This window comes from Vigna radiata, chromosome 7 (genome assembly GCF_000741045.1).
Source record: "Vigna radiata var. radiata cultivar VC1973A chromosome 7, Vradiata_ver6, whole genome shotgun sequence".
Lineage (NCBI taxonomy): Eukaryota > Viridiplantae > Streptophyta > Magnoliopsida > Fabales > Fabaceae > Vigna > Vigna radiata.
In genome coordinates this window covers 50,453,645-50,478,452 of record NC_028357.1, presented here as the reverse complement: position 1 = coordinate 50,478,452, position 24,808 = coordinate 50,453,645, and the positions used below count along the sequence as shown (strand labels likewise).

General features: G+C 30.2%; 5 protein-coding genes across 5 annotated transcripts; 2 read left to right on the top strand and 3 right to left on the bottom strand.

The window, feature by feature from the left end:
* Window positions 1-3,857: 3,857 nt before the first annotated feature.
* Window positions 3,858-4,180, bottom strand: LOC111242006. The gene has a single exon (XM_022783022.1). The coding sequence runs from the start codon at window positions 4,160-4,162 to the stop codon at window positions 3,866-3,868; it is 297 nt and encodes a 98-aa protein (XP_022638743.1). The 5' UTR covers window positions 4,163-4,180; the 3' UTR covers window positions 3,858-3,865.
* A 3,789-nt stretch (window positions 4,181-7,969) lies between these two features.
* On the bottom strand, window positions 7,970-8,572 carry LOC106766572. Its single transcript, XM_014651293.2, has one exon. The coding sequence runs from the start codon at window positions 8,570-8,572 to the stop codon at window positions 8,192-8,194; it is 381 nt and encodes a 126-aa protein (XP_014506779.1). The 3' UTR covers window positions 7,970-8,191.
* A 2,062-nt stretch (window positions 8,573-10,634) lies between these two features.
* On the bottom strand, window positions 10,635-10,957 carry LOC106766571. The gene has a single exon (XM_014651292.2). The coding sequence runs from the start codon at window positions 10,955-10,957 to the stop codon at window positions 10,649-10,651; it is 309 nt and encodes a 102-aa protein (XP_014506778.1). The 3' UTR covers window positions 10,635-10,648.
* A 3,582-nt stretch (window positions 10,958-14,539) lies between these two features.
* Window positions 14,540-16,271, top strand: LOC106767397. The gene is made up of 2 exons (XM_014652276.2): window positions 14,540-14,815; window positions 14,904-16,271. The coding sequence occupies exons 1-2, from the start codon at window positions 14,567-14,569 to the stop codon at window positions 16,059-16,061; spliced, it is 1,407 nt and encodes a 468-aa protein (XP_014507762.2). The 5' UTR covers window positions 14,540-14,566; the 3' UTR covers window positions 16,062-16,271.
* A 5,587-nt stretch (window positions 16,272-21,858) lies between these two features.
* On the top strand, window positions 21,859-23,660 carry LOC106768381. Its single transcript, XM_014653513.2, has one exon. It carries the CDS (start codon window positions 22,089-22,091, stop codon window positions 22,710-22,712), a length of 624 nt encoding a protein of 207 aa, XP_014508999.1. The 5' UTR covers window positions 21,859-22,088; the 3' UTR covers window positions 22,713-23,660.
* The last annotated feature ends 1,148 nt before the right edge of the window (window positions 23,661-24,808 follow it).

Genomic DNA, 24,808 nt, shown 5'->3' with positions numbered 1-24,808 from the left:
TAGCTATATACATATATATAGTAAATAATGGGAAGAATGGTGTATATTATATATATAATAATGAGGAGACACGGAAAGCTAGATCGGGTCTGATTGTTGTGCATGGCAGCCAAAAAGGTGGCTATATTGACCAAATAGTAAGGTTTGAAGGAAGGTGTTATTAAGAGTGTGTGAAATGAAAATGAGATTTAGCATCTTTAGCAGTCACTAACCGAAGTGACTGTCACTCTATGTCACTTTGTTTTATTAAATAATGCATGAAATTGCTGTTTGCATTTTTCTAATTCAATAATATATTCCTTTTTCCTTTAAATGTCTACCTGTGATGCCACCTTATTAATAAAAATTCATTTCTTCAAATCATCCTAAGTTTGTACTTAGTGTTTGATGCTTTTGCTAAACCCAAACTAATCACTTCATAGTTTTTTTAACTCATATATTTTATGGGAAATAAACATCAATATATCTGATCGGTTATAATTAAGATGGTGAAAGAAATTATTTTCTATTGAGAAAGATATGATTTATTCATTTTAATTGAAAAGAAGTTAAAATTGCTTAATAAAATATGTAGATAGATATAATTATGCCAAATGAATTGTTATTATTTTGAGAATATTTTATAATATTAATTACTTACATTGTGTTCCTTTGAGTGGAAGTTACTGTTAACGCTAATTAGAGAGGACGAATTTGCGAGATGCCTCGTGTTCTCTTCCACTTATTTGCGCTGATTTGCGATTAAAGATTTCAGCTGATTTGTCAAAAAGCACTGTTCAACCAATCCCGCAAATATGAGAAGATTTGGGGTGATTGTTACGGCAAAGACGTTTATACCCCTGTACGAAGACCCAGACGGTGTGGTTCCAGCACTGTGAAAGTGTCAAAGCAGGGCTATCCGGATACATTCAAGGCGTATCCGGATCCAGGTTGCTGTAGAAAATGCATTAACGGTGTATTCGGATACAAGTAGGGCGTATCCGGATCCAGTGGAACAACTTCCATGCACGACGATCCCCATCGACGTTCTTGGCGGCAGTTGGCGTATCCGGTTCCGTCTTCTCCAGCAAGTTCGGCTCTCTGGTTCGAGGTGGTCGAAGGACTTCGAAGGTTGGCGTAGTTTCCGGTTCGGTGGTGGATCCCCATCGACGGAAGCTGTGTGTTTTGGGTGTTGCCGGCGTCATTTCCGGTAGGGTGGTACCTGACTGCTGTTGACGAGAAGGGCGCACATGATGATGGAAGTTGGTCTGTCAGTGGTGTTCGGAGTGGTGACGGTGGCTTTGGTGTCCACGAGAAGGGCAGTTGGGGGTTGGGTCGTTGATGCAGCACGACGTTGTAGATGCAGCAGCAACACAGAAGGGAGTTTAACCATTTTTAAAAATATTTATTTTACTTAATCCCAATTTTTTTAATATTTTAAAAATTAATTTGACTTATTATAAATTAATTTCCTTTCTTTATTAACAATTATAAATTTAAATATAACATTAAAAAAAAACATTTTATATTACTAAAATAACTAGGGGCATTTTTGGTAATCTTTCATTTCTACCAATTAAACAAATTTTTTTAAATCTATCACATCAATCAAATCCTACACTAATTCTCACAAACTTTACCCTCAAATCCACTCTCAATTACCCACAAATCTACTCAAAAAAACAACAACAAAATTACCCTCAAATCCACTCAAATCATCTCCCCAAATCATCTCCCCCAAATCCTTTCATAAGAAGATAGGCTTAAAGATTTGTCAAAATTGTAGCGAGAACCTGAATTATCTTCTATATTTTGTATATATGTCTCATCAATCATGGATGATTTTCTACACATGTACGTCTTTCCATAAATCTCTTCAAATGACTTTTTCAAAAATAAATAATTGTTACACTAGAGTCTATATATGTAGAATTTTACTTGGTATTTAAGAGTGACAAAAAAAATATATATTAAATTTTACCATGTTGACCAGAATGATAAATGAATAAGTCTTTTCGGTATGATTCCGATGTATTCCAATTATAATACAAAACATTCATTATTGATAGAATTATAAGTAATTCTATTTTTTAATTTGGGTATTTGATGATATGAATCTATGTACATATTTTCATAATCCCCGTCTCCATACATGTTTCAATATGCATCTTCATTTTAAATTATTTTAACATCTATATTGTATTAGAGAATCTAAAAAAAATTATAATTGTTCCCTAACTTTGAGATATTTGATATTTTGATTTATTCGATTATAATTTTTTTTATATTTGATAATTGGAGAAAATAAAATAGGTGTATTTCACATTGAATTCTTTATGATATAATATTTTTATTTTTCCTATGATTTTTATTTTTTATAAAAAGTTATTTAATTAATATATGTAAAATAAAGAGCGAGTACAAGTATACATTTTATCTTATGTGGATGAGATGAGAAAAAAAATTGATATTCTTTTAATAGAAGAATGAGGATGATGATAATTTTTTACTTCGAAACGAGGATGAGTAATTAGTAAAACTCACACTCGCCCTTTATTTCAAAGTTATATTTTATTTTCACACTTTATAAATAATTTTTCATATTTTTTTTCGATCCTTTCAAGAGATATGCAGTATGCATAACTTCATCTATTATAAAGTTTTTTCATGAAAAATAAAAAATGATTAACGTTGTTAAAAGAAAACATAATTGTATAAGGTAGAAAGAGTCACACTTTAGCTAGTCAAACTGGTAACTTTGATAATTTATTATTAAGTTGTTAATGTAAACTAAGGAGGTCCATCCGGAAAACAACCTTATGTTTAATTAATAAAAGAGTAAATGTATTGGAGTATAATAATAATATAGAAGCGAGTAAATAATTGATTACATATTTCTTGCAATATTATCGTATATTTATAGGTTTTTGTTAGTTTTATTTATGTATTTCAAGGTCAAATTAAATACACAATTTCCTCAATTTTGGAAATCACAAATAAATCACACATGAAGGATCAACAAACTTTATCATTGATCAAATTTTGACATAAATGATTAATTCTGATATTACATTTTAACAACCACCAAATAGTTTACTTCAATTAAGCCACCATGTTAATACCAAAATATTCTACATTTCATCATCTCAATTTTCAATTATGATTTAAAAAAAAAATTCTTAAAAAAACCATATTTTCATTAAAGAAATTAGTTCATGTATTAATTAATTTTTTTAATAAATTTTATTCCATCCTTTTCTTTTCTATTGTTGTCTTAAAACGATGTTTATTGAACTTACCAAAACAGACCTGATAAATATATAAAAGACGGATAAGAAAAAGATGTATTAAAATTTTTACGTCGATTATATATGATTAAACTATAATATATTAGTAAAGTAAATCAAACTTATAAAACATATTATACTATAATAAAAGTATTTTCAATAGAGGACAACCTATTGAATAAATAATAATACTTTTAATTTAAACTAATTTTTCTAACGTGGTACAATTATTGATCCAGATAACATAAGCTCTTGTGTACCATAAAAAGTAACTTTAATTATCTTAGAAATTGTGAAAACAGATGAAATATTTCTTTCTTTTTCTTTTTGACCAACAGAAAGATGACATAAATAAAATGGTGTCAACGTGGTCTATGATCCATGAAATTCATGTGAAACACAGATTCCAAGAAAGAAGACGTACCATATCGCCAAATTTTAATTGTTGAATAATTTATTGACATGTATACTATACATGATCATATCTCTCACTTGGTTACTTTTTCATAAAATTTAAGAAATCTTGCTGTTGTAAAGTCACTGATGAAAGCTTTGAGCTGCAACATGAGTTGTTTGATATTGATGTGATGAACAACCGCTCAAATATCCTCAGAAATAGTCTCTAGAACAGGCCTCCACAATCTGTGACCACCATCATTTTCTCTCGCCTTTCTCATTAAGCCAAGCAGAACTTGTTCAGCAGAAGCTCGCCCATCAACATCTTCCTGCTTATCCAACAATTCTGCCAACTCCTTCTTTGATATCTTTATCTTCACTTTCCCATTCGCATCAGGAGAAACTCCCAGCACTTCCATCAGCTTCTCCTTCTGCACTTTCCCCGGATGACCTTCATCAAACACCTTGCTTGATGAAGCTGCCTTGCAACAGTTTCCCATCCTCACAGATTAATTGCTTAAAATTCTTTGACTATGTTGTGTGTGATTAATGAAGTGAAGCTGTGTTATGTATATATATAATCGGGTGTCCATGGATTTTGGAAAGTTGGAGTTTTGATTAATTTATAATATAATTGTTGGGTGAGGACACACGGAGACGTAGATCGGGTCTCATTGTCGTGCATGGCATCCCAAAAAGATGGCTCCTTGACCAAAAAATAGTATGGTCTTAAGCAATAGCATGTGTATGTTCCCACCATTTATCATCTTTTGCTTCTACATGTATGAAATAAAGGGGATGTATCGTATCTTTTCGACTGTAAAACAAAATCAACATATTGAAGTTGTGGGTGCTATTCTTCTTTTCTTCTCTCTCCCTCACAATCATAATGTTTCAGGATAATTTCCTATAATAAAAAAAATCCTATATCTACACCTCTTAATTTTTCTATACTTTTTTAAAGAAGTAAATAATATTTTTACCTTTTCCACTTAATTTAAATAATGTTATATTTCAAAATAAAATACTTTTTTATTGGTGTTGAATGAATTTGAAATAAAAAATTGGATATTGATGTATCCTTACCCTTTATTATATATGTCAGGGATTTGTTTTGTTGGACCCAAATTCTTTACTGCAGAGAATTTGTTCAACTTTCTTTTAAAACTTTGATGCTATGACCAATAATCAACATGCCAATATTAAGAAAATAATAAATTTTCCGTTAAAGAATTTATTTTTACAAAAATACAATGATCAAAAAGAAGTTTTGTCATAATCGTGATTTATCACAAAAAAAAAAATCAAATTTTTTACATTTCTGTTTTGGAGTTTGTTTGAACTTATACAAGTTCTTTTCAATTTTAAAATCAGTTTTTTTTTCTTATTTTTGATTCTGAAACTTTCAGGTTATTCCATATAATTATCTTCCTTTAAGTCACCATGAATAAAAGTTATTTTCATATGAAGTTAACCAATTTCTAAATTTAAACTTGTTGTCAAACCCAATACAACTCTAATTATGGATCAAAATATCTCTTCAAAATAAATCTTGTTCTTCTAACCAAGGNCGTTCATAACCAACTTTGCCTTTTACTTTAGTTGAGTTATTTTCTTTTGATTTCAATCTGAACACTTATTTATTTTTTAGTGTTCTCTTGTCTTAAAGCAGCTTTACCAATTCAAAGGTATGGTTCACGTGTACAAGGATTTCATTTATTTTTATATGACTTTTTACTACTTTGTCTTTTTCTTTATGCAACATACTATGATGTTTATCTTCATTTGAAAGTATACAAATAATTATGTGATAGAGAGAACTATGAGAGAGTATGTTTAAGAGTATCCATAACGTGGAGATAAGACGAAGAGGATCAAAGGAAAAAACAACCAAAATACGAGAGGAAATTTGCTATAATAGACCTGCAATTTGGAATATAGATACCCTAATTTTAATTGTATCTATATTGGGTAGGAACAAAAAATTATTTTGATGATGAAAAAAAGAAGAAGAAACAGTTTAAATTTACTATAGTCCAGGCAGATTTGCTTGGGATGAGAGATATACCTTTTCAATCAGTGATATGAAGTAAGAAAGGAATATAGAAATCATCTTTTTAATTGGTAAGTTTCAAGTTTTCTGTATATATGTTCCGCAAATAATGTAGAAAGGATATTTGGAAAAGATAATGGCTAGAAAGAAGAATGTAATCTGCATAGTTCACACTAGTCTTTATAGACATTTTGGGTCCGTAATTATTAAAATTGACAGTAGTATGAAACACAATATGCTATGTGTTTCATTCATTTCTTCATGCTCCAAGCCATAATAGTGTGTGATTTGTGACTGAGATTCAAAAACTGAAGAACCACATCAGAAACTGAATTGTTAATTACACGTCAAAAAGTTGTCTCTACTATAACAGTTTAAACATCGGAAAATGATATTTTAACACCATTTTTTTGACATCATTTTGACACTACACACGTGTCAAAATGTGGTTGGACGATTTCAAATTAAAAAAAGAAAACTTTGGTTTTTCTCTTCCAAATATATCCTTACCTTAACTTTTTTAATTTGAAATTGTCCAATCACATTTTGACACTTGTGCAGTGTCAAAATAATGTCAAAAAATGATGTTAAAATATCATTTTCCTTAAACATCATTAGGAGTTTGAATGAATATGATCCAAAGAGACCTGGTCAATGAAGACTTTCTCTAAAATTGTCCTATTCATATATTGAATTATTAATGTAATAAGTTAACTTTAATCTAAAAATATATTATCTCTCCTTCTAGAGTTTCAAATTGAATCCGCCTCGTCTATATGTATATATTAAGAGACTTCACTCAACGTTAACCCTCTCCATAACCATGATTAGTATTGTTTTAAGGTTTATAATATAGAGCCCCCAAAATGGATGTTCAATCAACCGTGAAGAGAGAAGTACGACCATGAAAATGAACAAGTCAAATAAAAGGAGAGAAGGATTACGCATTTAACAGTTTCCAATCATTCCTTTCTCTCTGTTGTACTATAATGTTCCAGTTATTTTTATACAGATAAAATGAAGATATCAAACAGCTACACCAGTTATGCAAAACAGCCATACTTGTAGAAGTTTTACGAATACCAGATGCATAGCCTCGGCATGTTTTTTCTTGGAAATAATTTTTAAAAAACAAAATGGAATTTTATATTAATATAAATGGCTGGTTTAGATTCACTTGTTGAAACTTATCTGCATCGGACTAAATATTGTCATTTGAGAAATACTACTGAAATTCAATAGAAAAATATATTTAAATTTTATTATATCATCAAGTTTAGTTAAAATTTAGTAATAAATTGCACAAAAATGAAAAATAAAATAAAAAAAAAAAAAACTACAATCTATTATAAAAATAATTATTAAAATTACATACAAGTCTTTTTTTCTACATAGGTCCAATATATATGTTTTGTTTATTTATAACTAAATTAAATATGTTTCAAAGAAAAGTTTAGTCCAATATGAATTGAATTCAAATACTCTCTCCTATTGATTTGCAACACAATATGAAGGCATTCAAATTAAGTTAGATTGGTCTAGTTTTGAATGTAAGCCAAGCTAACCTGACCAGTAACAATTATTCACATCTAAATATAATACATATTAATTCATTTATAGTATGATTTCCATAATAAAGCAAGTTTAATTTCCATGTTCATTGCCAACAATGTTAACTTTACAATAATAATTTATCATTGGGTTATAAACATTAGTGTAAGTCATACCTAAGTACCACCAGTATTTAAGAAAACTTAAATATTATATATATATATATATATATATATATATATATATATATATATATATATATATATATATATATATATATAACTTTAAAGCCATTGCAATAAATATTATTATTACGTGCTATTAATTTTTTGACTTTAAATCTTATCATTTCAAATGTCAAAGTCAATAATAATAAGGATGCAAAATTAGTGCAAAATAATAAGAGAGTTTAGTTAGAGAAGAAAGAAAAGACTGAGAAATAGAACCATCAGAAACAAATATCATTCTCTTATTAGAAGAAGTATTTGTGAATCAATTCACTATAAATTAAAATGATTTTTTAAACTACAAAATTTACTAAATAAAATTCAATAGCCACCTATTCATGAATATATGGTTGATATCAATGGAAACCAACATCTGAATTTTACTGTGAGGTTTGAGGTCAAGGCTTCTGAAGATAACTTCATCTAAATGGATTGTAATTATTTATATAAGAAAAGAGAAACCAAGGAGAGAGAGAAAGACTAAAAAACTATTATTTACTTTTCAAAGGTAGATACAGAAGCTTTATACAAAGGAACTCTGCAATTAAACAACAGAAAAGATAACTACCTAAAGTATGCAAAACACATTACGTAATAATTTATTCATAAGAAATACAAGCTGTTCTATACAATTAACTGACACAGATAACCTTCTCTATATGCAAGCCTTTTCCCACAGATTCTTGTGTCATCTTCAATCAACTAGACTCAGGAATAGTCTCTAGAGCAGGCATCCACAATCTCTGACCAGATTCATGATCTCTGGCCTTCACCAAGCGAAGCAGAACTTCTTCTGCAGAACCTCTCACTGCTTGCTTCTTATTTACCTGTTGTTGCTTCTCCAACAACAGTTTTTCCAACTCCTTCTTTGAAATCATTATCTTCACCTTCCCATTCGCATCAGGAGAAGCTCTCAGCGACCCCATATGCTTCAATTTTTGCACTTTCGCTAAACTCAGCACATCACCACCACTTTCGTCAAACACTTTTCTCGAGCTCATCTTCTTATTCGACTTCAAATCACTCCAATCCTCTCCGTCCCACTCCATTGATGATGCCGCCATGCAACAGTTTCCCATATTTTCTCAGATGAACAAAATCTACCAAAAGATTGCAGATTGCAGATTGCAACAGTTTCTGATGATTATAAGGAGATTGGTGGAGTTGAAGCTGATTCAACCTGGTACTTACGTATATATATGTATAAGGGGTGGGGCATGATTTTTTTCAGTATTCCATTCTCATGACGGCTCTTACAACTAAGGTGGCTTTCTTGACCAAACAGTACAATTCCAAACATCACGTGTATGTCGTGTTCGTGGTACGACTAAGCTTTAGGGTTTTCAGTTACCCAGTGAATCTTGGAATTGGAATCTTTTTCTCTTTGATTAATAACTGTCACTGTTGGATTAATCATAGGGGTGTCATCTTTGAATAAACACACATATTCCGCATATTAATTAAATTCCTATCCCAAGTCAACATTTGAAGCTGCTTAGAAAAATGAATATTTTCTACGTTTTTTTTTTCTTCTTTTACCTGTAGAAAGATATCCTTAACAAGCTACCTGCAAAAACAACAGTAATTCTTCACGTAATCTTATTATGATATGCGAATGATTGAAATTTTCCGTACTGCATCTTCATTAGATGTCGTGATGAGCCACTTAATTCATTTTCACGTAGCCAAATTAAATGACTTTTTGATACACGGATCCATTTACTCTCTGGTATAATCATTCAGAGAAAAAACCTTCCTGTACAATGTGAATTGAAGGTTAGAACACAATAGAAACAGCAAACGTAAACCCTATCTAATTATATTCCTTAGTTAGAATTTTATCTTATATCCCTATTTTTTAAAAAGAATTGTATGACTTTACCAATTTTGATTTTTATTCTTCTTATTATTTTTTATTTGATCATTATTATTTTTATTATTTTTTCTAGCAGTGAACTTAATTTTATCTACATCATTCAATCAAATTTTGAAAGAGGAAAAAAAGTACTTAAAATGAAGATAATATCTTTGAATATTAAAACAACCTAAATATTATATAATATAAGAAGTTTTATATGAGTTGAGTAGTTTATATTTTCACTTATTATAACTATCGAAAACTACTTTAACATAAAATTATGAAGAGATTATTGAGCTCAAAACTTAAGATTGGAGAATCATTTAAAATTTTAGACATTTAAATTCAAAAGTTAAACTCTTAGCTTCAAATAATTCGGTTTTTCTTTTCCTACATGCTAAATTTACATTATAATTTTTTTCACAATTTTTTTAGTGAAAGTCCATGTACATAATGTAATGTTTTCAACATTCATTTAAATCATCACGTTAGGATTATAGACTTTCAAAACATTGACTTAAAATTCATATATAAATGTATTATTGATGATGCTTTTCTTATTCATTTAACTTCTAAAGTCACTATATAACGTAATTTTTAATAGTATGTTATTAATAATGGCAATATATTGGAATTTAAGTAGACTTTTTTTTTTTTCAGATTAATTTCTCGTGGATTTTGTTCGATACTTGTTCAGGTGTTTGAAAGTTAACTCGACGGAAAATTAGACTAGTAAACTTTGTGTTTTAATTTAACTTAAAGTGTGTTGCTTTTATAATTTCACAATTAAGATGAAATTAATATGCAAGTCATTTATGTTGTGAACCAATTTCACATATATATTTAATCCACTATATTATTATTTTTATATTATCTTTTAACGTAAATATCAATCTTGCATATTTTTTTTCAATAATCATATTTTTGTGTTTTTTGTATTTGAAGAATGAATGGGTTATGACAAGTAAAAAGTGGTAAAGTAAAGAAGATGGAGATAGATTATGCTATTAAAGTGTAAATTATAAAAACTAAATTAATACAAGAAATATATGAAAAGCAATGATCCACATTGAAACAATGATTAATGAATTTATCATTTTTCATTTTGGAGACATTGTTATTAGAGTGTTTGAATAATAATCACAATTTGTGACTCCAGTAATATAAATCGAAATCGATTGAAATAATTTATTGACAAGGATTCTCCTACAAGTTTAGATGAAAATGGATTCTTGGTGTTGTATAGAATGAATAAGGTATTTGAATGAATGTATAAAAAGTTGTAATCTTGAATGAATCAACAACCCTCAGGAATAGTCTCTAAGACGGGTCTCCACAAATGGTGAGGAGAATCCTGATATCTTGCTTTTATTAAGCTGAGCAGAACTGCTTCTGCAGAATTGGTTTTCTTACCAATCAACAGTTGAGCCAGCTCTTTCTTTGAAATCACCATCTTCACCTTCCCATTGCCATCAGGAGAAGCTCTTACCGCTCCCATAAGCTTCTCCTTCTGCACTTTCCCATCAAACACCTTCTTCGTCTTCAAATCACTCCAGTCCTCGCCGTCCCACTCCATTGACGACGCTGCCACACAACAGTTTCCCATATTTTCTCAGATGTAAGTACGATCAAAGTTGCTTATAATCCTTTGAGTACGATGCGTATAATTAATAAAATATTAAGTCCTTGCTATTAAAAATGAAGTTTTGTGAGGATGGATATGTGTTTGAATTTCGTAGGTAACATATATATATATATAGAGAGAGGAAATGGATGTGGATGATGTAAGTTGAGTTATAATTTATAATTGTTGTGACGGCACCTAGAATGTGGTCTGGTTCTTGGTCATGTCCGCTGCAGGTGGCTTCCTTGACCAAATACTATCATGTTATTAAAACACGTGTGTGTTATGTCCGACCAAGCTTTATCTTTTGTTAGTGTGTGAAATTAACGAGTGACTGAGTGAATAAATCTTCCATCTTCTCTGGTCAATCAACATTTCCTCTTCAATTTATCCAATATAAAAGTTGGGAATTAAAAAGATACTACAAGTTCCTAGTAATTACAATTTTCTTGTAATAATATCAAAGAGAGTTACCTCCTAAGTTGAATATGTTTGAACCTCAAACACAGTCCACAAAACGACAATGATCGAAGATTAGGTATTATAGTATGCCATGACTAAGAGTGGCCATTAGATTGAGACGCCAAGTAGGAAAAAACAAAAAAAATTATATATATGAGGCACATCATGGGTCATTGAATCATTCCTTATTATTCTTATTCTTATCTCAATCCAAACATCATTCTCCATTCGGCTATCGAAAAGAGATGAGGTATTACATTTTCAACGCATATATGTAAATAAAACAGTCAAAAAGTTTTTGTTTTTTGAAGCATAATTTGTCGTGATGCAGTCCTTGTTGGCAGAGGTAATGTGGGCCTGAGCTAAAATAATAATGTATGAATAGTTTACGAATATGAACATAATAAATGAAAATGTCTCTTACAAGGACCACGTGAAATTTCACGTGTTTTCCCAAGTAAACAAAAATTAAATAACCTACACATTAAGACATGAACATAAATTTGAATAAATGAATGAACAGGGGGTAAGGAGTTTATTCCAAATATGTTTTTGTTTGAAAACTAATACATTTTCTCCTTTAATTTTTTCATAATCTATAACGTGAAAATAGTAAGTGAAGTTAGATTGATGAATTGATGTTTTATTATACTATTTATTTGTTTTTGCTTTATGATTGACATATACAATGATGATTTATTTTTTTATTTCTCACATTTATATTTGTTTGTGTTGAAACTTTACTTGGTAATGGGCTCGTTTTAATCTAACGCATATTTTAGAGGGTTAAGATATTAACTTGTTTTGATACCCTAAGTTAAGGGAAAAAAAAAAAGAAATGATAACTTTTTTTAGTGAAAAAATACGAAAAAAGTTAAATGTGTATGTAAAATACTATAAATACTTCTCATAGAAAAAAAGTACTCAAAAATAAATTTATTTTAGTTATTTAATTCATCAAACCATCTTATCACAAATTTGATGGAAACGACTTATATTTTTTTTTCCTCCTCTTCTTTTAAGAAAAGTGAAAAGAAAAAAAATACAATTTTTTTCACATTTCTTTATTTATTTTCCTTTTCGTTTATCTTGTTTTTCTCGTACCAAATACACTGCAAAAGTATATAAAAGGTACATATAGTGAGATTAAGTTATGCACACTTTGGTATACATCATCATTTTCTTTCATAGAATTTAATTTTGAGCTATGTTAGGGAAGAATGTATTAATATAGGAGAACTTTAGATTAATTTTGCATTACCTGAATCTTGTCCTTTTTGGTGAATATGGTACTGATAAATTAAATATGATATTTTAGTATACCATTATATCTAATACCACATAAATCATGTTAGCTTCAAGGTCAAGTAGATCTAATAAATTATTAAAGAAGACTGAAAAGTAAAAATCATATGGATCAAAAGTGAATAAAAAGGAAATGACTCAATAAATAAATATACTTGCATAATAAATTAAATAGGGAAGTTAATTTTGAAAGATGATGTTTTAGAATCTGAGAAAAATTCTCACATTTACATTTTAGTGATTAATTACCATCATAGAACATTCAAAATCATATAAGATGTTACGGATTTTAAATATAATTCAATTTGATTAGGCTTAAAAATGCACATGTTTTACTCCACTCACCCACTCACTCCATGCCTAAAATTTCCTCATAAGACATGTTCCAATCCTGGCAAAAGTCAAGAAAGAAAGACAGATTTGGAAACCATCTAAGTGAGATATAACATATTACATTGAAAGAGGGAGAGACAAGTTTATAATGCAAAATTTTCTATAGATCATACACTCCAATTTACTCTATTAAAGGCTAATTTTACCCAAAATATTATGATTATTAGGTTTGTAATGTTAGTTAAGAGTAAAAAAGTCAAAAGATGTAATATTATATATCTTCATAATGATTAAGGGATTAAAATGCACTAGACATGTACTAAAATGGATAATATTAGAGACATGGGCATGCTTTATGATTGCAAGAAAATAGTGTATTGGGTAGTGTTAGATACTATGAAGTAGCTTTGAGATAGAAAGAATTTGTCAAAGTAGTATAGTAAGTAGTGAATAAATGATCGATTAAAATGTAATTAGTGTGTTATATTTTATACAAGTAATGTTATGGTTTAAGAGTAAAAAAATATAAGACATAAAGGAAAAGAAAAGTATTATATAGTTATGATAATAAAGTTGAGAAAAAATAGTTTTACGATTTAAAATATCTTTAGATTGAAGAAGGTTTTTTGGATAAAATATGTAAAGATGATTTTTTTTTTAAAAAAAAAAAGTGATTAATAAAGTATTGTTACTTCTTCTTTTTCGTTCCCATTATCAGATCTTGAACCTTTTACAAACATAATATAAGCATAGTGAAAAAGTAGAATTTATATCTGCAAAACTGTTTAAGAAACACAAGTTGTTAAAAATTTATATTGAGCCTTTGTTGTTAAAAACTAATTTACAAAAATAAAGCAGTTACAAAATAAAGAAGTGACAAAAAATAAGTAGCAACAAAACAAAATTTGCGTATATAATAATTAAAAATAATTAAAGCTTTTTTTTTCTTGGCACTTATTAGCTTATAAGCAACTAAAGTTTGCTTTTGGACCACAAAATCAAATTGGATAAAGAAAATATGAACATGGTGTTAGATGCAAATCATAAGAAATCCTATAACAAAGATTGTATCGTGGACTCATTTATTAATAATATAACTTTCAGACCTAATTATTCACATTTAAATTTATATTTAGAAAAGTTCAATCAATCTTACTTATAAATAAAGATTCTTTTAGATTCTCGTAATTATAACTTTATTATCATGAATATATCTAATTCAAAAGAAAACAAAAGAAAACTACTTAGAGACACATTCTACTTTCGGTCCATAAAACAGTCAAGATCACAAATTTAAAGTGAAATACAGTAAATATTTGATAATGATTCAATATAATTTAAAAACTAATATTTAAATAAATTATATGTAATTAAAAATTAAAATTATTGAAAGAGTTTAGGAATTAAACTATGAATGAATACATACCTTTTTATTAATTTTTCTTATTTTAGAACATGTTTTTAAATAGAATTAAATTCTAAAAATAGCGCATGCAAAAGAGTGAGGGGCGTGATGAAATTTATGAATGGAGAGCAGCATCACATCTTAACACATTCATTCTCCAACTAAACCAAACAATGAACAACACTCGCAAACATCCCATTTCTTCCGGCCAGGTCCCTTCCGCCACTTCTCCCGTCAATTTCCGCCGCTCCACCCCCAAAATTCATCTCTCCGCCAGGAAGCTCGCGGCGCGTTTATGGCACTTCCGCTTCTTCCACCGTTCCTCTTCTCACAAGGTATACACTATTCTTCACTTCACAACATTCATATTCGTTCACTTTCATACATTCACAAACCTTATTTTCCGTTATCCCTGTCCTCAAGCTTCAATCCTCTCCACCACCACGTGTCAAGCTCACAGAGGAAGAGGCCACACAAGGTGATAGCAGGAAGCTTCTCAGAGACACCAAATTAAACGGTGGATCTGTTGTCTCTGTTCTTCTCTCGGAGCTCCTTCGGGCTCAAACCTGCATTAACAACCTCAAATCCTCTAAGAAAAAGCTGGAGGAGGAAAAGTTCCTCTGGAAGCGTCGGGAACTGAAGAAGAACGAAGCAGTGTTGGAGGAGTTAATGGATAAGTTAGCGAGGGAAAGGAGAAGTAAAGAGAGGATGGAGTCACTTAACTCCAAATTGGTACATGAGTTGTCCGAAGCAAAATTATATGCCGAGCAATTTATGATTAACTACAAGGAGGAAAGGAGAAAAAGAGAAATAATAGAGCAAGTGTGCAACGGATTGGCGATGCAAATAGGAGAAGACAGAGCTAAGCTGGAGGGGATTCGCGAGGAGATGGAGGAAGAGAGGAAGATGTTTCATATGGCAGAGATGTGGAGAGAGGAGAGCATTCAAATGAAGCTACTCGATGCCAAACTTGCCCTGGAAGATAAATATACCCAGATGATCCACTTGATTGCGCATCTGCAGAGTTTCTTGAGGTCAAGAGGTGATGAACTGGGTGCACCTCAATCACCCAACGTTGAACTTTCATGTGATTTCACCCAGTCAAATCATGTTCTCGACACTTTGAATGAGATCAAAGTTAAAGAGACGGTGATTGGAGTTGAGCCCTGCTTCCTTTCCACTCTTACTGCTCCCTCTTCCACCGTCCACATTGTAAGTCTTGACGATAATCTTCACGATGCTGACCAAAATGTGAATGGATTAGGGAGTGAAGCAGAGCGTTGTGAAAATTCAGAGGATGGTTGTTGCAAACAGTCTGACTCTTCTGTCAGGCTTGCAACACGTTCTGTTAAGAGCCGTGGGTTCAGACAATGGGAATTATTGGGACCACGAAATTTTGCAGACTCGATGAATCCACACATCACTCGTGGGATGAAAGGGTGCATAGAATGGCCACGAGGCATGCCCAAAGTCAATTCCAAGATAATTCCCGTGGAAGAAAGAGTGCGAAAAGAGAAATCTCAGTTGCAACATCTACTTAAACCACACCTTGAAAGAGAACAAGTATACAAACAGAATTGAATAAAACTCCATTAATTTAATTTTGCATAAGAAACACCCCTCATCACAGATTTTAGCTTATATTCGCAGAGAATAGCGTTGTTTTATTAAATGAATTATGAGTGTGTTGATTCCGTTGTAGAGAGCAAACCATATATTGATAGTAAGAAGTATTATTATTCCTTGAAATCATGTTATGCAGACTTTCTAGTGATCTGAGAATTTGTTGAATTTGATGAGCATTGTGTAGTGTTGGTATTGGTGCTCCTACTTTCCTTGGGGCCCAAGCTGGAGAATTTATGAAATGATAAATTGGTTCCTTATGATTATAATGGTTATGAGAGGATATTGTGGGAATTATAAGGTATTTGAGTAAAAAGAAAGCAATGATGATAGGAGATGATTTGCTTTGGCAGTGCTACATTGATTGAATGATTAAGAGTGATAAGAAGAATGTTGGTGGAGAAGAATCCGGCGCGCCTGATGATGCGCCTATAATTTTTGCTGTCTTTCTTTGCTGGCAGATATGGTTAGCTATCTTTATCATGGACCCACCTAATCCACTCCACGCTGCTGTTTCGTTAACACAATTTTGTTTTTTAATTAAAATAAAAAATTATATTTTTAATTATGTGTTCTTGCCGAAACGAGACAAGGATAACTATCTGCCTATAGGTTTTGTGTTTATCTGTGTATAAAGGTGAACACATTTTGACACTCAATCAGAATCTTTCTCTTTAAATTTTTAGTATTTCAATAGTAAATCAAAGTGAATTTATAGAGTTTATAGGAATATGATCAATTAATTTACCTGTTAATGATTGTTAAGCAAACCTTAACCACTTAACAGTAGTCGTTGCAACATTAATTGTGTCTTAATTTTGTTTAACTATTGTCAGAACTGAACAATCATGAAATGCTTTCTTACACATCAACCATTCGATTCTTACAGTCAGTTTGTCACCGTATCGGATCGATCCGTTATAAGCTCATGGTAACATTATACATCTAATAAAAACATCTAATATTGAATTTTTAATGGTTTTCTTATATGTAGGTATGTTAATATGGTAGAAAGTGTAGTAGATGATTCCTTGGTCCTGGTGGGGACTAAACATGAATTTGAATTTGAGTGAGTGAAGTTAAATTCCCAGATAAGTTGTTATGCTATCCATTGTAATAAGGAACTTTCCTTTCATTCATGCATATATTGAAATCGGTGATTTCATCATTACGTTTATTGCACAGCTCCAATATTTTCTTCATAGGTGAAGGTGTTGAATGATTTTTACTTTCTCTGCTTCTGATTAAACAAAATGAAACAAAAATATAGGGCGATTATTATGTGCATAAAATTGGTGATGCATAGATATAGATATGAAAAGTGGTAGTAAAGATGTGTAATATTTGAACATATTCATTGATGATAGCTACCATAGGATTTGGTGGACCAATGTTAAAGCTCTCACAAAGACACATTTTTTTTATGGGTAGCTAAAAAGGAGCCGAAAGAACAAAAAAGAAATATATCTCAGGGCCCATAAAAAAGAAGAAGAGAATTTTGATATATTTTACAATTAAACTACTGTTAATAACAGAAAACACTGTGTAGTTACTGATTTTACATGTATTAGATGGGATGTGATGTGAAACAAGAATAAAATAAAACTGATTTTACATAGAAATGGGAAAAAGTTGTTCAATTTAAATTCAACGAAAAAAAGAGTGAATGAAAGTATGATTATATTGAAATTAGAAATGGGGTAACTTTAAAAAGTAAAATTTAAGAGAATTAATTTGCGCTATTAAAAGAGAATATAGGACAAAAGAATAAAATAATATTATATTAAATAAGAGATGTATTAAAAAGGTATAATTCTGAAAATTTTAAAAAGATTTCTTGATTTAAAACTTAAAGGATCTTTGTTTCATGTAATATAGACCCCACTTCAAACAAAAGTAGGATAAATAATTTTCAATACTTGTTTTTTATTTACATTCTTCCAGTACTTTTAACACGCATTATTTAATAAGTATATTAATTTATTTTTTATATTACCAATTTTAATACAAGTTTTTTTTTAAATAAAAAAACATATTTAATATTTGAATAACAATAATAATAATAATAGTACTATACTATTTATTATTATAAAAACAGCAATAATAGTTAAATTTATTTTAGTAAAAAAAAATTTACTTATTTCAGAAAGTTAATGTCTATTGTATTGATATACATTTTACTTTTGTTTTTTTAATTTTAAGAACATATTAAACAACCGATTTACTTTACAGTCAAGAGCAAAATGATTTTAGAAATATTAAATATAATATCTATTTATTTATGAAAATTTATGTACAAGAATATTTTATTTATATGTTATTTAATAAAAAATAGATAAAACGATCACTTTTTTTCTTTCAATTTTACTACTATCAAACGGAGATATATAAGTGTGTATAATGTTAAGTAACAAATGTGAGAGATAAATAAATTATTAGAAATGATTCCAAAACATTTTAGTATACACAATATTAATTTTAATATACTTTTATGACCTTAAAATATGAATAAAGAGATGAAGATATTATTAAAATATAATATTTTTTTTAAAAAAAGTAACAAATATATTTAACATTTTTACTCGCTTTATTTTCATTCCCTTTCTAATCCAAACAATGGAAAGTGTATCTTATCTGGAGTATGTTGGTTCTTTTGCTTCTTTGCACACGGAAGAGGGGAAAATATGCAAAAATCATACCAGTATTGATAATGTGAATTTTTTTTTATATATATTTATTGTAATTTTTCAATAATATCTATTATAAGTTTATGAATTTAACAATAATTTGATAAAAAATTAAGAAATATAAAAGAGATGATATAAGTATATTTAAAGGGTATGAAAAAAACAGTTAAAGAAGTTGAGCTAGAATCCTAGATTGAGTTTGTGGATAAAGATAAAAGCATAACAGTGAATGATTGGAGTTGCAATGTTTCAACTTTTTCCTTCATGGACTTTCTTTTACCACTCCCAAGTACAACTTTCAATACATGGCTCAGAATAAAAGCACAGCATAGGATGCTTGCCACCACTGAGGGGTCTAAATCTACCACAGTTGGACCTATGGCCCAGGGGCCCACTCCTCCCATCTCCAACCAATTCCTCTCCTCTGGCCCACTCCACTATCTAAGGCCCATTCAAAACTCTCATCAATAATCAACACTGCATTTAAAAGACCTAACTACAGTTGGCCATTTGGGTAAACCTTTCTCACTCCAACCGGGCCTGGGCCCAAGGCCCGTTCTTTCTTTCATAAATGTTTTTAGTTTATTATAATTATTATTATTATTTGCTTTTGACGTGAGAATACGACAGGTGGCAGCAGTGTGGGTCCCAGACAATTGTGGACCGCTGAATGTGGTGAAGAAGATGCCTTTTAGAAATCCATGGTGTCATTAGCATGATCGATTAAGTGTTTCTGTAACCTTATTTTTCACAATAAATTACAACCTGTCATTGTGTACCCACGTGGAAGAGATTGAGACATCATAAACGGACCCTTCTTTCAGAATCTTACACGTGGTGGGTTGTAAGAGGTTGCACAAACGCTACCCACGTGGACCCTCCCATCTTTATTGCATCCTTCTGTTTTGCAACCATTTTAAAATAATATCAACGAAGAAAAATTTAAAAGATATGGCGTGGTTGACTAGAACGATGAAATTATTATAATCCACTAATTTCTTCAAGTGTTATTTCGTTTTAAATAATTACATAAGTTGTTAATTTCTTTTGGAAATCTCTTTATGCGAATTATAGCCACCATCAACAAAAAAGGAAATTATATGGAAGAACTCAACCTGCTTGTAAGGACGCCATTTCTGCATTATTTTCTCTGTCAATTGAAATAATAATTATTTTACAAATTTGTTTTTGGATGGAGACACATCTTAAAACATCTTTATTGCAAAGAACAATGATATTTTAACAACACTTTTTGACAACTTTTTTGACAACGGGACGTGTTACCATTTCATTCGTCTGTCTGAATTTATTTTAAAAAAATATTTGAAACGGACCAATCATAAGCTGCCACGTACGCGTTGTCAAAAAGTTGTCTAAAAAAGGGTTATTAAAGAGACGTTTTTCCTATTGCAAATGTTGTAACCAGTAGGATACTTCTCATTTTCTCTCAATAACTTACTCTCTTTGTTTATATACTTCATTCCTGTTTTATTTATTTTTTATAATAAAAATTAGTCTTTATAGTAACATTTATACAATATTTTTTTACAGTTAACATTAAAAACCAACTCTTTAATTATATATTCAAATGTTTGATTTTTTTTTCACTTTTTATATTACACAGATTTCACGTTTATCTGGAAAATAAATTTACGTATAAGTTTTTTATGAATAAATAAATCATTTTTATTTAACTCGTTCGTGAAAGTGAAAGAAGTAAAATGCTAATCATTTTAAATCATTGTTATATATATATATATATATATATATATATATATATATATATATATATATATATATATATGCAATTTATTAGTAATTTATAACTTTTATCTCTTTAATATTATTAACATTTATTAAAACTTCTAAAATTATGAGTTAGAATTGTAAAAGTGAGAGCACACAAATCATGATTTTAAAAAATTGTTAAATAATAGAAATTATATTCAAAAGAGAGTGTAGATTATGGGTCACAACGGATCGGGTCAAACAGAGATAGTACCTATCCGTAATCTAACTTGAAAAAAAAAAAAATCCACCTAATCCTTTATCTGCAAGAATATCTGCTTAAAAAATATTTATGGGTATTTTAAAACTAGTAGATACCCGTGGATATTCGTGGATACCTACAAATATTTAAAAAAAAATATTTTTTATAAATTATTAAAATAAAATTTTTAAATAAAATTACAAAAAATATATAAAATTTAATATAAATTAAATAAAATATAAATTAAATTTTAATTTTAAATAAATTTAACCTTATAAAATATAAATTAATGTTAATTTTAATTAAATTTAACTTAATAAAATATAAATTAATTTTTTTATTTATTTTTCGGGATATTGGATATCCACGGATATAATACCTGTTTATAAAAAGATATTAAAAACTTGTTACTTATAAAGTAGTAAATATTCGCGGATATTAACTATCCGTTGCAGACTATATCTGTGAGTGTGCAGATTTTTTTTGCCATCACTGTTGCATATTCTAACATTTCTCTTTTAAAAAAACGTGATGAAAATAAATATTTTATGAATAAATGTAGTCTTCTTACTTTTTTTTTTCTTAAACGATTTCTTATATTACTTTACATGTCTTTTTAAGATACTTCTATGAGTTTATTTTATTTTTCTCATTATAAAGAAATCAATATTTAGATCGTACCCGTTACTCATAAAAATTTATTAAACATGCTTGTTATGTTTATTTTGTATGAGAGAAAATCCAAATTCAATAAATGATGAAGTAATGTTTTCTAAATATTTTCATGCGAGACAAAGTCAGATTCTAAAAATCTAAAACCTTAGTGTACCTGTTATTTGTTGAACTAAAAAAACTTATAATTAAAAAAAATATTTTATTATTATTGTAAACATTTTAAAGTGAGTGATCTCAAAAGTACAGAATGATTAGAATTATGAGTGTACTTTGAATATGAGCCGTAGTTAATGGTATGAATAATTGATGTACGGAAATTGATAAAAATCGTGTTATAAAAGAGTGATAATTTGAAAAAAAAACTGAAGGTGTATTGGATAAAAGTGTTGAATAATGTTTTGTTTCGGTATATGTACTTTGAAAAATGTTTGCATTAGTTACTTTCACAGCTTCAGTTTTAATTTAACCGGACAGGATATGGGAGGAAATGCAGACAAAATGAAGTTGAAACTCAAATTGAAATGAAATTAGAGAGAGAGAAAAAAAGGCTATATAAACACCTCCTCCGCTACGCTCAAAGCTTATGCCCAAGCAAAACCAGGTTCCAAACAAGAACAGGAACAAGAAGCGCAAATGGCCAAGGGTCGAAAATTCCCCGCCACGGCCCGAAGCGAGCGCTTCTTCGGAACAATCTACTCATCTCAGGGCTCCGCCGCCGTCGAACCCTCCGAGTTCCGGGAAGAGGACGTGTGGTCCACGCTGGAAGACCGTGAAGGAGACGTCAATGCCTCGCCGGGACAGTGGGAGCCACGCGAGTGGCCGCGGCGTCGGAACACCAGGGAACACCAGGGGCACCCTCACGTGGGGGGTTTGTCGTTGGCATTCGAGGATCCGAATGGGTCAAGTGGCGGCGGTGGTGGTGGTGCCACGAGAATCGTGCACCACCAGTACCGCGCGCAGCACGACACCGTGTCGTCGTCGCCACGTGGTCGCCATCACCAAATGGCCACGTCAGCTCCCGTGAACGTGCCCGACTGGAGCAAGATCCTCCGTGTCGACTCGGTCGAATTGATGCACGAGATGGACGACGGCTTCGACGACAACGACCCCGAGATGGTTCCGCCGCACGAGTACCTGGCGCGCAGCCGCCAGATGGCATCGAACTCAGTATTCGAGGGCGTGGGGCGCACGTTAAAGGGCCGCGACATGAGACGAGTTCGCGAAGCCGTTTGGAGCCAGACCGGGTTCGACGGCTGAGTTGTTTCCTCCGGTTTGATTTTTGGAACATTCGATCTTTATAGTTAGTTATGATGGGTGGTGGGCGATTTAAAAATTTTGGGGAATTTAAAAAGAAAAAATTAAACAGATAGATTTTTTTGGGGTTATTATTATTAAAATTGAATGAGTGATGGAGTCGGGTTAATAGAGTCCGACCCGGAGGTGATTGGTGGGAGAAAGAAAGTAGATCTGTATTGTATTGGAGGTAGCACATGAGATGTTATAAAATCTGTTTTGGGATAATTTGATATTCTGGTTGAATTGAAGTCATAATAATAATAAGAATATTTTAGCATTGAAAGTTGGATGAGAAGGAGACAAAGGAGGGAGCATGAAGCATGAAATTTTTATTAACTAAACAAAGTCTCTAACGGAACTTGGGTTGGTTGGTTCTTGTGCAAATTCTCAGAATCACATATATTCTCCAAGTTTATCACCTTTTCCAAACAATAACCTAATTTCTTTTTTATGATTTTGTAATAATTAAGTAAATATATATACACGCCTTACATTGGAAGGAAAAATAAAAACTCACACACTCAGCAGTTAGTTTATGTTACAGTCGCATATTCCCCGCATAAAATCTGAAATGTTTTATTTTGTTGATTATAATGTTGTTTTGTTTTAAAAGAAATGGAAGGAAGGAAATGAGTATATTCGATTAGAATTTATTGTTTGAAAATGGTTGTTTTGCATGAAAATGACGCAACTGAAACTCTCTTTCTTTCTTTTTTTACTTTAACAAGAAATAACAATTTGGCTTTGCATTACATAATCAAAAAGGGGAAGTGAGTGGTTATTAAGTATGAGGAATCCCCTTCTAAACTCTCAAAGGATCATTCTCACCTCCTGCCTTTTCTACTCATGCTTCTACTTCTTCAATTTCCACTTCCACCATATCTTTCACCTTGCCACTTCCAAAATCTTAACGCATAATATATCATATATAATTTCTCTCAATTAAAATAACTTTTTATTTTTACATACAATACACAATATGTCTTTTAGTCTTTCGAAATAAGATTAAAATTAGTAATCTCTCATTTATAATGTTTTCTTATGGAAAGAGGACATGTTTTTAAAAGACATATATGTGTCAATTAAAAAAGATGGGCTGTAGTACTTTGACACGGGAATACAGACAAAAACATCCATATAATACGCGTAAATAATAATATTTTAATTGTAATTATTTTTTTTTTAATTTAAAATCATAATTACATTATTATATTATTAAACATAGTGTCAAATGAATGTCGTTTTTGTATGGCGTGTCAAACTAACTTTTTTCAAAAAAAATCACATCAACATTTTAATACCAATTGTTATACACTCACACACTAATGGTTAGAATCGTATAGCGAAATGTTTATGTGTGAATAAAAATAAGAGAGAATAAATTGATTTATTTAATATAAATAATTAAAACTTGTAATAATATTGAATTAAATTAAGGTTAGAAAACACGTATTTTTTAGCACTAAATATGAACAATATTTCTTTTGCCACATAAAGGATGAATAACACTTTCTTTAGCACGTAGGTGATTAGACATTTTCATAACAACAACAACAATATTCAATCACTTAGACACATTCATTAAACGTTTTCGTTTTACTCATACTAAGTTTTTCAAAATTTCTTTTCACAAACACTGAGAGTTTCTTTAGCACATAACTTTTAAATCTCTAAGTAAAAAATTATTTTTAAATTAAGTTTAGGTAAAATATATATAAACCCTTGTTTAAAAAAAGTAAGTCAAAAAACTAAAGAGTTTATTCACCTACTAGTGATAATAGATTATATTCCATAAGTTTTTACAAAAAAGAAAACTTTTTTTGAGTGTTCTACTGCTTAGGTGGTACCTATTGACTATTGATCTACTAATTTAAATAAAGTATACAAATTATAAAACTTCAACGATGAAATTCTCAAGTCTTCAAGATATCTCTTAAATTCAAACATTATTTAAATTTTCAATGCTTCTCTAGAAACCAAGATATCCATATTTTTTGTCTTACACTGTTGAATAAGGAGATGTATTCCAAACATTAATAGATGATAAATTTTATATG

Excerpts from the sequence above, each read along its gene's own strand:
- LOC106766571 (XM_014651292.2), bottom strand. The coding sequence starts at position 10,957 with ATGGGAAACTGTTGTGTGGCAGCGTCGTCAATGGAGTGGGACGGCGAG.
- LOC106768381 (XM_014653513.2), top strand. The coding sequence starts at position 22,089 with ATGGCCAAGGGTCGAAAATTCCCCGCCACGGCCCGAAGCGAGCGCTTC.
- LOC106767397 (XM_014652276.2), top strand. The coding sequence starts at position 14,567 with ATGCAAAAGAGTGAGGGGCGTGATGAAATTTATGAATGGAGAGCAGCA. Across the intron at positions 14,816-14,903 it reads ACCGTTCCTCTTCTCACAAG|CTTCAATCCTCTCCACCACC; the intron begins GTATACACTATT and ends CCTGTCCTCAAG.
- LOC111242006 (XM_022783022.1), bottom strand. The coding sequence starts at position 4,162 with ATGGGAAACTGTTGCAAGGCAGCTTCATCAAGCAAGGTGTTTGATGAA.
- LOC106766572 (XM_014651293.2), bottom strand. The coding sequence starts at position 8,572 with ATGGGAAACTGTTGCATGGCGGCATCATCAATGGAGTGGGACGGAGAG.